Below are 11,674 nucleotides of genomic sequence, written 5' to 3'. Positions count from 1 at the left end.
GACTTTGTATGAATGTTTTTTCTTCATAGATAAAATGTCACAAGCAGAGAAGTATAATGCCAAACTGATTTTATTCAAAAACAAGTCTGTCTATGCAATAGTATGATATTGTTAATATTTACAAATTTTAGATTTTGACATATAGCAAAATGTATAAATTGCAAAACATTTAAAAACAATAATTTAGGCCAATGTTTAAACTGCAGGCAAAATGGATTCCCATCTTATTTTACTGTTGTTTAAGAATCAGAGCCAGAATTAGTGTTGTTTGTTTCTACATTTGAAAAACAGAGCTAGGTAATATGAACAACTGAATCAACAGATTTCAATTTGTGTGCCCATTCATCAGCTCCAATAATAGTTTTTCTGTTGTGTATATAGTTAAACCAGCTATAAAGATGAGTGCTGCTGTCTCTGTTGATCCAGTTCAAAAACACATGGCAACCCTTCCCACATCAAGCAGCCTTTTTTTAATGAAATTCCTCAATCATAACTTTCCATAACTACAGAATCTTGAAAAACAACAACAACATGGACACCATAAAGAATAAAAAAAGGAGTCTATTACATGAAAAAAAAGCAAATATTACATGTAAATAATGTGGCAGATTGTAACAAATCAAGCAGTCTGAATCTGTACACAGTATACTAGTACTCTGCAATAATACTAACTGCATAAAGACAAAACTGAAATATTGTTGCATTGTTAATCAGTAATGTGTTTGAATATTCACGGCTATCAACAGTAAACAGAGTGAATATGAAGTTGCAACAGAAGATTCAACTAATGTACCACAGAGGGGAAAAAAACTGACCACGTTCATACAGTATACTTCCCATTTAGTCTAGTGCAAATATGGTCCCACCTACAAAAAGTGCAGGTCGAAAAACAAAATACATGGCACAAGAAAAATCTCAAGAGACCATTTGTGAAATGCTCGTTATGCTCCGCTCCTTATGGTAATTCCTCATTTGCACTGATAAATGAGATGAAGTACTCAGAGATTTCCCTCTATAACTCCATGTCTTCCTCTCCAGAGTTGAGGAGTGCTGGGCTGCTGAACAGGGGGCTAAAAGTCTGCTCATTGGGTGCTGTGAACTGGGGCTGGGGTGGAGGGGTGCTGACGGGTGGTACAGGGGTGGGAGTCTGTCTGCTCACTGCCAACTGCTTGCGCTGCTGTCTCTGTAAAGAGTCCTTCAGTCTCTGGGTGAGAGGGTCCTCTGGGGGTCGCCACAACACCAATTCCATACAAGAGCAGCTCCTGCAGAGGTGAGTGAAGAAGATCGTGCTAAGCTAGGTTTCTTTACAATGAGCTCAGTGCTGGTGGTAGAAACTGATGTTCTGCTGCTGGTTTGGGAACATGTTTCGGTTTGTTTTCATTCAATGATGAAAACAATAAGAATTAATATGATTTTATATAATCTGCTTTGATTTGCTCTGATTGTTTGGAATGGGTCATTTAAAACCACAGGAAATAGAGCGTATTTACTTTTATCAAATGTCCCTTCTCTTATTTAGGTGTTTTAAAAGGTCTTTTTCAGAATTCAGATTCTTACAAATCAAACATCAAAAATGAATACCCACCCCACCAACCTCGGTTTCTTTTTTAAATCATGTTTTGATTTCAAAAGTTTGGGGTCCGTAAGATTTTTCATTTGTTTGATGAAAAATACATTAAAACTGTGATGTGATTAAATAGCACTTGATTTGCTGCTCAAGAAATATTTCTTTCTATTATTAATGTTGAAAACAGTTCATACTTTTGTGGAAACCTTGAAAGATTTTTGTTTCCAGGATTCTTTGATGAATAGAATTTTTTTTTTTAATTATTGTTTTTTAGTTATTACTGTTTATTATGCTTGACATGTAGCATATAACTATAGACACCTGAAAATAAGATACGTACATCGACTGTGCTACCGTATGGGGTAGAATGTCACCAATCCCACGTTGTAGCCCCTCCCTCAAGCTGTCAGACATCACCAGCACTGGTCTGCGCTGAGCCGGTTCCACATCAAGCTCTTCTTCATCGCTATCATCCTCCAGAGTTATCCTGTAACACACACACACACACTATATATAAAGACAACTGCCTATAAAAATCTACTCTTTTTAAAGTGAGTATAACATCAGTTTGAACTTTCATACATCTCGTTTCTGAACAATGACTCCACAAACGCCAGCACAGACACAATGAGCCAGAGTCCCTTCAAGGCAAGTCATTTCACTCGGAGGCCAATCTTTGAAATGCCTCAAGGACAACTATTTCAGTCATTCAAGTACAGCTCCTATCTCTTTGAATGGGGAAACATCATATTCTCTAAAGCTGTTCACCAAGCTTACAATTAAATTTCATATGTGACCCTTAAAACCAGTCTTAAGTCGCTGGAGTATACAGTCGTGGCCAAAAGTTTTGAGAATTACATAAATATTAGTTTTCAAAAAGTTTGCTGCTAAACTGCTTTTAGATCTTTGTTTCAGTTGTTTCTGTGATGTACTGAAATATAATTACAAGCACTTCATACGTTTCAAAGGCTTTTATCGACAATTACATGACATTTATGCAAAGAGTCAGTATTTGCAGTGTTGGCCCTTCTTTTTCAGGACCTCTGCAATTCGAGTGGGCATGCTCTCAATCAACTTCTGGGCCAAATCCTGACTGATAGCAACCCATTCTTTCATAATCACTTCTTGGAGTTTGTCAGAATTAGTGGGTTTTTGTTTGTCCACCCGCCTCTTGAGGATTGACCACAAGTTCTCAATGGGATTAAGATCTGGGGAGTTTCCAGGCCATGGACCCAAAATTTCAACATTCTGGTCCCCGAGCCACTTAGTTATCACTTTTGCCTTATGGCACGGTGCTCCATCGTGCTGGAAAATGCATTGTTCTTCACCAAACTGTTGTTAGATTGTTGGAAGAAGTTGCTGTTGGAGGGTGTTGTGGTACCATTCTTTATTCATGTCTGTGTTTTTGGGCAGAATTGTGAGTGAGCCCACTCCCTTGAATGAGAAGCAACCCCACACATGAATGGTGTCAGGATGCTTTACTGTTGGCATGACACAGGACTGATGGTAGCGCTCACCCTTTCTTCTCCGGACAAGCCTTTTTCAGATGCCCCAAACAATCAGAAAGGGGCTTCATCGGAGAATATAACTTTGCCCCAGTCCTCAGCAGTCCATTCACTATACTTTCTGCAGAAGATCAATCTGTCCCTGATGTTTTTTTTGGAGAGAAGTGGCTTCCTTGCTGCCCTTCTTGACACCAGGCCATCTTCCAGAAGTCTTCGCCTCACTGTGCATGCAGATGCGCTCACACCTGATGGCTGCACGCGTTTCTTTGCAGGTCACCATGGTTAACAATGGAAGAACAATGATTTCAAGCATCACCCTCCTTTTAACATGTCAAGTCTGCCATTCTAACCCAATCAGCCTGACATAATGATCTCCAGCCTTGTGCTCGTCAATATTCTCACCTGAGTTAACAAGACGATTACTGAAATGATCTCAGCAGGTCCTTTAATGACAGCAATGAAATGCAGTGGAAAGGTTTTTTTGGGATTAAGTTAATTTTCATGGCAAAGAAGGACTATGCAATTCATCTGATCACTCTTCATAACATTCTGGAGTATATGCAAATTGCTATTATAAAAACTTAAGCAGCAACTTTTCCAATTTCCAATATTTATGTAATTCTCAAAACTTTTGGCCACGACTGTACATTTTGCAATAGCCAAAAAAAACATTGTATGGGTCAAAATTATAGATTTTTTTTAATGCCCAAAATCATTAGGATATTAAGAAAAGACCATGCTCCATGAAGATATTTTGTAAATTTCCTACTATAAATATATTAACCACTTCAGCTGTTATTTTGATTTTTTGAGAATTAGGCATATGCAATATTGGACCCACTCTGGGTCCCCAGAGTTGATGTGGTTAATACTTAATTTTTGGATTAGTAATGTACTTTGGACTGGTTTTGTGGTCCAGAGTCACATGCTTGAAATCACCATTGAAATCTGACAAAAACTTTCTCACAACTGTTGTGCTCAAATAGCGTTTAAAAAGATCTATTGTGTATTTAAAAATACACTGCACATGTGCAATACTAGGAGCGCGTGTCAGAAAGCTGACTGTTTCTGTAGCAACCAGAGATTTTAACTAGTGGTCGACCGATTGTTTTTTTTTGACAGCCAATCGTGATATGTTGGAAAGCAGGGGGGCCGATGGACGATATAAAGCCAATAACATTTTTTTTAAGTTTAATTAATATTTAAGAAATTTTAAATAATTTGACAATGGATTAAAAAATTTAATGTGTAAAATAAACATACTTCAGATGACAAAGTATTTTTCACAAATAAATATTTAATAAAAATATAATTAAAAGGAAGTAAACACTGTCACCAACAGAGCACTTAGTATTCTGGGAAGTCATATTTTTTAAATAAAGCCAGGGTAACACTCATTTTACTGTACATACAGCACAAAAAGAAAATGACACGAATATGACAGTAGGCAAATGCATAAAGCACAGCATAAGAGTTTAAAGTTTAAAACTTTCAATTCACATGGACCGACTGTCACGTAGAGAACATGCGATCATGCTGGATACACATACACACTTCACAAGATCTCACAGCTGGATTCGACTAAGTTTGCCAGGTTTGTGAAATTAATTGTCCCTTAGTCACTCAAAGATTTGTTTAAATTATATAATTTAATATTTGCTGAATGCTGACAGCAAACAGAAAAGTATTATAATGTTTGCCTTTCTATTATTAATAACATAAAAGCACGTGTTATAATACTTTTTGTATACATTATTAACTATTTCGTTTAACTGTTCTATCTGATTATTAGACAGACTTCTATCTGTATTAGACAGAACTGTTAACAACAACAGTAAACAAGAGTGAATGTGACCTCTGTGCTTTCAGCGCCGTCATAATAAAAGTCCCGCATCGAACAAATCGGACAATCAAAAAAACGTATCGGCCATTGCCGATATTTGAAAAGGCCGATATATCGGTCGACCACTACTTCTAAGGCAGCTGCAGTGACGCGATGACTGTAAACATTAGTGACTGGCTCTTTTATTCATAAAGCGGGGCTATGCCACCATATTGTGTGTTGCACTTTCTCCCATTCATGAGTACACTGTCTTGGTATATCTAAAGTCTTTGAATGTGGACACGTACAGTTTGAAATCAAGCTAATGACGTCTTCATTTCTATCTCACCTGTCTTCTATCTCTTGCAGTCTCCTCTGAGTGGCCTCTACCTCCATACCTGAGCCTTCTGTGGGAACTCTGGGTAGTGGAGAAGGAGTGGATGTGAAGGGCAGACCCATCTCCTCTGTCCTGGGTTCAGTCTGAAGTTGAACCAGGTTGGTCTCAGGAGGGGAAGTGGTGGTTGAGTCCACATACCATCTTTGGCTCACTTTAGGACTTGGATACTCATCTGCTCCTTCCTCTCCCATCAGCTTTCGCCGTTTAGGACTGCAGCTTCTGTAGAGGCAAAAGGTCATGAAAAACCCATTGCAGCACATAGCAAATCTCATGAGTGAAAACAATTTACTTACTCATCATCTGTCCTTCTCCTCTGCTTCCTCGTGCATCTTCTGTCCCAGCTTTTAAGTTTGAATGCACAGACAGATAAGATGTTAAATCTTCATTTAATTGCGTAAACGAAGACTGTATCATAGCACAAGACACGTAATACTTACGTATTTGGCATAGAGCCACCTGTCAGATGATGCAAGTCTCTGGTCGGCTTGCTAACTGTGCCCAAATCAGGGTTACTAAAGTGAGCAAGGGGGGCAAATGTGATGAACTCCAGCTCGCTGCTTCCTGACCTGGTGCTCTGCATGGTCCTTCAGCTGAAGATGAGCTGAAAAAAATCAGAATTAAATAGCAACAGCATTCACACAGTGTGTATAGAAGTAGAAGAATCTGGAAAACAGAAAAATTAATAAATCAATGGTTCTGGACTTTCAGTCCATGCGAATTTTCTGTACAACATGACACAAATTATACTATGGGTATAGAAGACAAAATCTCAGTTTTTACCTTTAAAAAATATTTCAACCTTATACATACTTACATAAATTCATGCTTATTGTTTCAAGTAGGACTAACTGTCATTTACTGGTGCGAGTTTTACATGCAATAAGCTAAACTGTTCGCTAACTAACTAGTCAATAACTTGGTAAATTCATATTTTCCTCCACCGTAGGCCATGACATTGTAATGAAAGTCGTTTATGCTTGGAAAAAGTAAATGGTGATATCAGTTTTGCTTGTAATGATTTTTAATAATTCACCGTTAAGAAACAATATGACACTCTTGATAAGAATAACTTGAATTGATCGCTGGCTGTAGCTTGAAACATCCTCTAGCCATACGCCCCAGAACAAGCAAAACAAAACACCGTCAGGTCATTATGAACACAAATACTTACCTCTCACACGCTCCCGAGAGCGGAAAGCCAATTTTGCTTAAAATTTGGAAAGGTGACTAAAGACAACTGACATGAGAAGTTGCAAGACCCTACATTTTTAGACGCATTTCTAGAACAGTGTGCAAGTGAGTGGGGCTTCGTGGGATTTGTAGTTCGAAGGTTTTGTAGTTCTTTAACCGGAAGTATGCTATAATAACAGTAAACAAACTCCCGTTTGGGAAGAAAGAGGATACATTTTCTTGCTGTTAAACATTATAAAAACCCTAGTGAAGAAAATAGTTCAAGACAAAAAATTGAAGATAACATAATTTAAAGCACAGGTCGACAATAAGTTGCAAAACTTCAAACTCTGTACATGAGTAACTCTGAAACTCCGCCTCTGCTCAGGGTCATAAGAGAGTCAGTTGTTCGTTTTTCACTGGATTCAGCAGGATAACGTACCTAACTTAGTCTGAAAATGGTAAGAACCACTACCAATTTGAATATGCATATTGATAATCTTTTAGTTAGTATGATGCAGAATGTTTAAGCTCAAAACTCATTTAGAAATTAGTTTACTGCTTGCAAAATAATAAAATGTTAAGATGCTAATAACGAATTTGATCAGTTTTCTGTATCGTCGTTCTCAGATTACTCTCGTCTTTGTGAGTGCGCTGCTAGCGCTGACTGCTGGAAATCCGTGTGGTAAGATTTTAGTGTAACTGGTGATTTTGTGTTTTTCTCTTTCTATTATCTTTTTCCTTCTCTTTTATTTATTTATTTTGTGATTTTGATTAGTAGTCGTCTTCTGCCCATGCGATGGGGAAATGACAGGAAATCCCGCAATTGCGCAATGCTTTGTCCTATTTCCACAGTAATAACTTTTCAAAAAGTCATCGGTACAAATGATGGACATAGATGATAATATCACGGTTCTTTGGTATATACAAAGCTACTGAATCATCACCATATTTATATACTATTCAGATATTTTAAATTAAAGATTGCCACAGAACTACAGTATGTCCAAAATAATAGTATAGTCGATAATATTATGTTTTTTTGGTTGTTTTTTTGTAGGTTTAGATTTTTCTAGATTGCTTTTATAGATTTGTTAGTGGTTATCATCCTTTTGTAGAGACTTGTTATCCTGTATAGTCTACAATTATTTTGCAATATCATAATAACCAATAATGTATTAGACTGTAAAAAATTAATGTTACCAATAATGTACTATTCTATAATCCAGTTACTCTAACCAATTCATAACCTTCATCTTATTCTTACTGAGTCATTTCAGTTGGTCTTGTCATCAGAAGTTCTGCTCAGAATACTTGAAATAATTTCACTCTGTTCTTTGCCCTTTCTTTTTGTGACTGTGACAATTCTGAGACAGAATGTATTTTATGGGTTGCATGAGTAGGTGAAAAAAAGGTCGCTGAGACAGCAGTGGACATGATCCAATTATGCAGTGGCACTGTAAATAAGCAAGATTGGTCAATGAGAACAGTGATTTATTTTCATACTCTCTTTTTTTTTCTCTGTATCATCCTTCAGCATCAGATCACGAGGCTCTTCTCCTGTCCCTCAATAAACAGCTGCTGCGCTCCGTGGACACAAAAGATACCCTACCCAATCCCAGTGTGCACATCGCCCTCCGGCTTTCAACAAACCATAATCTAGCTAAAGAGAGTGAATACCTCAACCGACTCAAGGCAGAGTTTCATGATGATATTGAGAAGTATGGAACACCTTTCCCAATAAACTTTACAACAACAGTAAATTACTTCAGGAACAATATTGTCACTGTAGTGAAAATAAATTCCACTGTGGTCTATTCTGATCTGTTCTATTCTATTCTAGAATATTGTTCTATTTCAACTTCAGTTTTGGTTCTTATTACTATTCTATATATCTGCTTCTAGATCTCTCAGAAATAATGAGTTGGTGGTTGGCCGTCTTGCCCTGTACATCTTGGCTTTGAAGTCTTCCTGTCATGATCTGGAGAGTGTACATGTGACTCATAATGAAATCAAGGAGTCTCTCCTCATTCACCTAAAGAAAGAGATGGACGAAGAAAAACAAAACATTGCATGTGAGGGGCAATTTTTTGTGTAACGGTCTGGTAGATTTTTGTATGTTTTTGAACAGTGTCACATGACCTTTTAGTGCTGCTTAATATTTTTGAGTAAAACTGAGGTAGATTTTATTTGAAGAATACATCTTTTGTAAAATCTATTTATTGTATCCTTGCTGAATAAAAGTATTAATCCTAAAAATAAAAATAAACTTACTGTCACCAGACTTTTGAACAATATATGTCATTTTGTTGTACTGTAATTCTTCTTATTTATATGAATGCTTTTCTGCAGTCGGTCACCGTCCAAAGACCAACTACTATCAGTACTCTCTGGGCATTCTGGCTCTGTGTGTGAGCAGTGTTAGAGTCAGCACACATGTCAGCCAAAAGCTCATCCATGCTGTGGAACACAGACAGATTAAACACGGAGAGTCATTATGTGTGGGTGAGTTTAAATCAGCTCTTTTTTTGGTTCACCTAAACATGACAATTCAGTCATCATTTACCTACCCTCATGTAAATCCAAACCCACATGACTTTCTTTCATCTATGTTGCACAAAACATTTCAAGCAGTTACACTGAATGGAAACTGAAGTCTTCACACTTAAAAAAGGATGCAAAATACCGTCAAAGTATCCCATATTTCAAATTTGTGTGGGAAACAAAATTAAAGTATAATGTCCAGCACAGTCAAAATTTCTCCTTTGTGTTCTCCTTATGTATTAATGTGTTCACTTGTCCCGAGGTCACTAACCAATATGACTTCCTTCTTCTCCCTTCAGACTCACATGCGATGGCAGGCATGGCACTGCAGTGTCTAAAAGACGAGGGAACTGCTGTTAAAAATACAGCAGAGCTAAACAGAGCACTTGGCACCATTAAGCAGAGGCTTCTTGACTCTAAGAGAGCTGATGGTCACATGGGCAATGAGTTCAGCACGGGACTGGCAGTGCAGGTAAGAATAAAGATATTTGAATGAAAAAAACCTTATTTGCATGACAGGTTCTCATTGTTCTCTGTCTTACAGGCTTTGATGGCTATGGGCAGTCAGATGGAGGAATGTGGCTCTGCTATGGAGGCTTTAAGGGCAGATGTTAAGGAAGGAACATACCATAACCCTATGGCAGTCTCCCAGGTCCTGCCAGCTCTACACCAACGCACTTATCTTCAATTGAAGAGCCAAGAATGCCGCAATGAGAATAGTACGTTCCACAGACATACAAGCTCAAATAAAGTCTAAATCAGTCCTAAGGCTTGTTTCCCCGAAGATAAACAAATAGGCTGCATTTTCTTTTTCATTTTTATTTATTTATGTCAATAAAACTGTATGCAAAAAGAAAATGTAGCATTAAATGTACTGTTAACTTGTAGTTATTATTCTAAATGATTAAAACACAATATATGTGTTTATATATTATATAAAACATATTATATTTAATGTTTAGCAGCCAACTGAGATTTAATAAGGCAGGTTAAACTCAAAATTAGTTTTTTTTCCTCACCTTTTTTTACATTTTCTATGTGTTTCTGGTTTGATGTCTCTGCTTTTAGACACTCTGACTATTGATGCAGATTCCGCTTCTGAAGTCCTCCCAAGTCACGGGCAAGTGTCTCTACAGGTGGAGGTTATTAAATCAAACGGGGCATCATCTGTGTTTTCCATTCATATTCCCACGGGTTCCTCCCTATTTGAAGCCCTCAACCTTCTCCAAGACAAACAAACTGGTTTCACGTGAGTTCGGATATCTCAAGATACTTGATTTGAAATATATTGTCAAATCAATTTTGTTCGTTTGGTTTTTTACTGTATTAACTTTTTTTTTTAATAGATTTTGTTCACGAACAACCCTTTTGCTCTGTGTATCACAGCTTTAGCACAGAGGACAGCTTGTGGGGGCCCTTCCTCAGTGTGGTCAATGAAGAACAAGCACGTCAGACTGATCGGAGATACTGGCATGTCTCCTCAGATGGCAAATCTCTGACACAGGGTGAGAACAAACATTCATTTGACATAAAATAGGCATTACAATGCACATCTATAAAAATGTATGGCACAATGTTTTTCAGACAGTTTTATAGGCTCTATATATCCTATGTTAATGTGCAAAGTTATGCATTTCTCCTCAGGTATCAAAGACTATAAGATTGATTCAACTCAAAACATCACCATTAAGAACACTGGGTACTGATTCCTCAGCTGGATGCAAGAGAAGAGATGAATGGAATGAAACCTTTATACGTTTAAGAATTCTACTGATATAATTTAGTTAGATTTTTTTTTGTCATAAACAACTTATAATTTGATTGTTGCCTTAGTTTGCCTGAATGTTCAAAGTTTCATGAAAACAGGAATCAGAACATGGCAATAATGTTGGTATTTTACTTTTAATGCATTTAATGCATATATACCTTTTGAAATTTAACATATACTTTTTTGTGTGTGAGAGACTGCAGCTGCTATGAATCTAGATGAACAAATATAAAATAAATAGATTACAAATATTTGTGAAATATGTGGCTTTATTAAAATGCAGAGAAAACATAATGGAGATCAAATGTTATCTGTAGCATATGGTTGCATGTAGTTGGACAAATAAAGCACATTAATGAAGATGCGTCAAAATAATGTCAATACTGTTATGCAACAGAAACAGCACGTAACATATAGTCCCTAATGTCATTTTTCGTGCAGAATCAAAACGTAAAACAGGCGGAGCAGTTTGGTACGTGATATACATTGTTATGACCACTAGATGTCCACACCGTCCTCTGTATTGAAAAGCATCGAGTAATGAACTCTTTTGCGGTACAGTTGAGAGGAAGTCTCAAGTTCGTTTATCCATCATCACTAATCTTATCTACAGCTGTGCTATTGCTCTGCTAACCTTCAGAATCTGGTCTTACTGGTGGAATGTGAAATCAGTGAAGACTGCAGAAGCAAATAAGCTTTTTTAAGGTAACTGAAACGACACCTGCGTTGTGCATGGTTTATTATGAAAATTAATTAAATAAACCAGACCACGCTTATATAGGAGTTATATATTTTGTTTTACTGTCCAACCCCTGTACGCGATAAGTGTGTCATATTGACATTATCTAGGTTTTCTGTGAAATTCGTATTGAGACTTTTATTTTGAAATGTAATATTCGTG

The 11,674-nt window shown here is 37.0% G+C and overlaps 2 protein-coding genes across 2 annotated transcripts; one reads left to right on the top strand and one right to left on the bottom strand.

Annotated features, from left to right (window-relative positions):
- Positions 1-52: 52 nt before the first annotated feature.
- On the bottom strand, positions 53-6,621 carry LOC132139756 (coiled-coil domain-containing protein 117-like). The gene is made up of 6 exons (XM_059548357.1): positions 6,463-6,621; positions 5,729-5,892; positions 5,585-5,632; positions 5,244-5,510; positions 1,908-2,054; positions 53-1,262 (listed from the first exon to the last, which is right to left on the bottom strand). The coding sequence occupies exons 2-6, from the start codon at positions 5,869-5,871 to the stop codon at positions 1,013-1,015; spliced, it is 855 nt and encodes a 284-aa protein (XP_059404340.1). The 5' UTR covers positions 5,872-5,892; positions 6,463-6,621; the 3' UTR covers positions 53-1,012.
- A 44-nt stretch (positions 6,622-6,665) lies between these two features.
- Positions 6,666-11,024, top strand: tcn2 (transcobalamin II). Its single transcript, XM_059548354.1, has 10 exons — positions 6,666-6,922; positions 7,092-7,146; positions 7,999-8,182; positions 8,367-8,536; positions 8,814-8,966; positions 9,305-9,477; positions 9,550-9,724; positions 10,074-10,254; positions 10,392-10,510; positions 10,650-11,024. The coding sequence occupies exons 1-10, from the start codon at positions 6,920-6,922 to the stop codon at positions 10,709-10,711; spliced, it is 1,275 nt and encodes a 424-aa protein (XP_059404337.1). The 5' UTR covers positions 6,666-6,919; the 3' UTR covers positions 10,712-11,024.
- Positions 11,025-11,674: the final 650 nt, after the last annotated feature.

Source organism: Carassius carassius, chromosome 4 (assembly GCF_963082965.1).
Source record: "Carassius carassius chromosome 4, fCarCar2.1, whole genome shotgun sequence".
Lineage (NCBI taxonomy): Eukaryota > Metazoa > Chordata > Actinopteri > Cypriniformes > Cyprinidae > Carassius > Carassius carassius.
The sequence above is the reverse complement of the archived record's forward strand: the minus strand, read 5'-3'. Positions and strand labels throughout refer to the sequence as shown.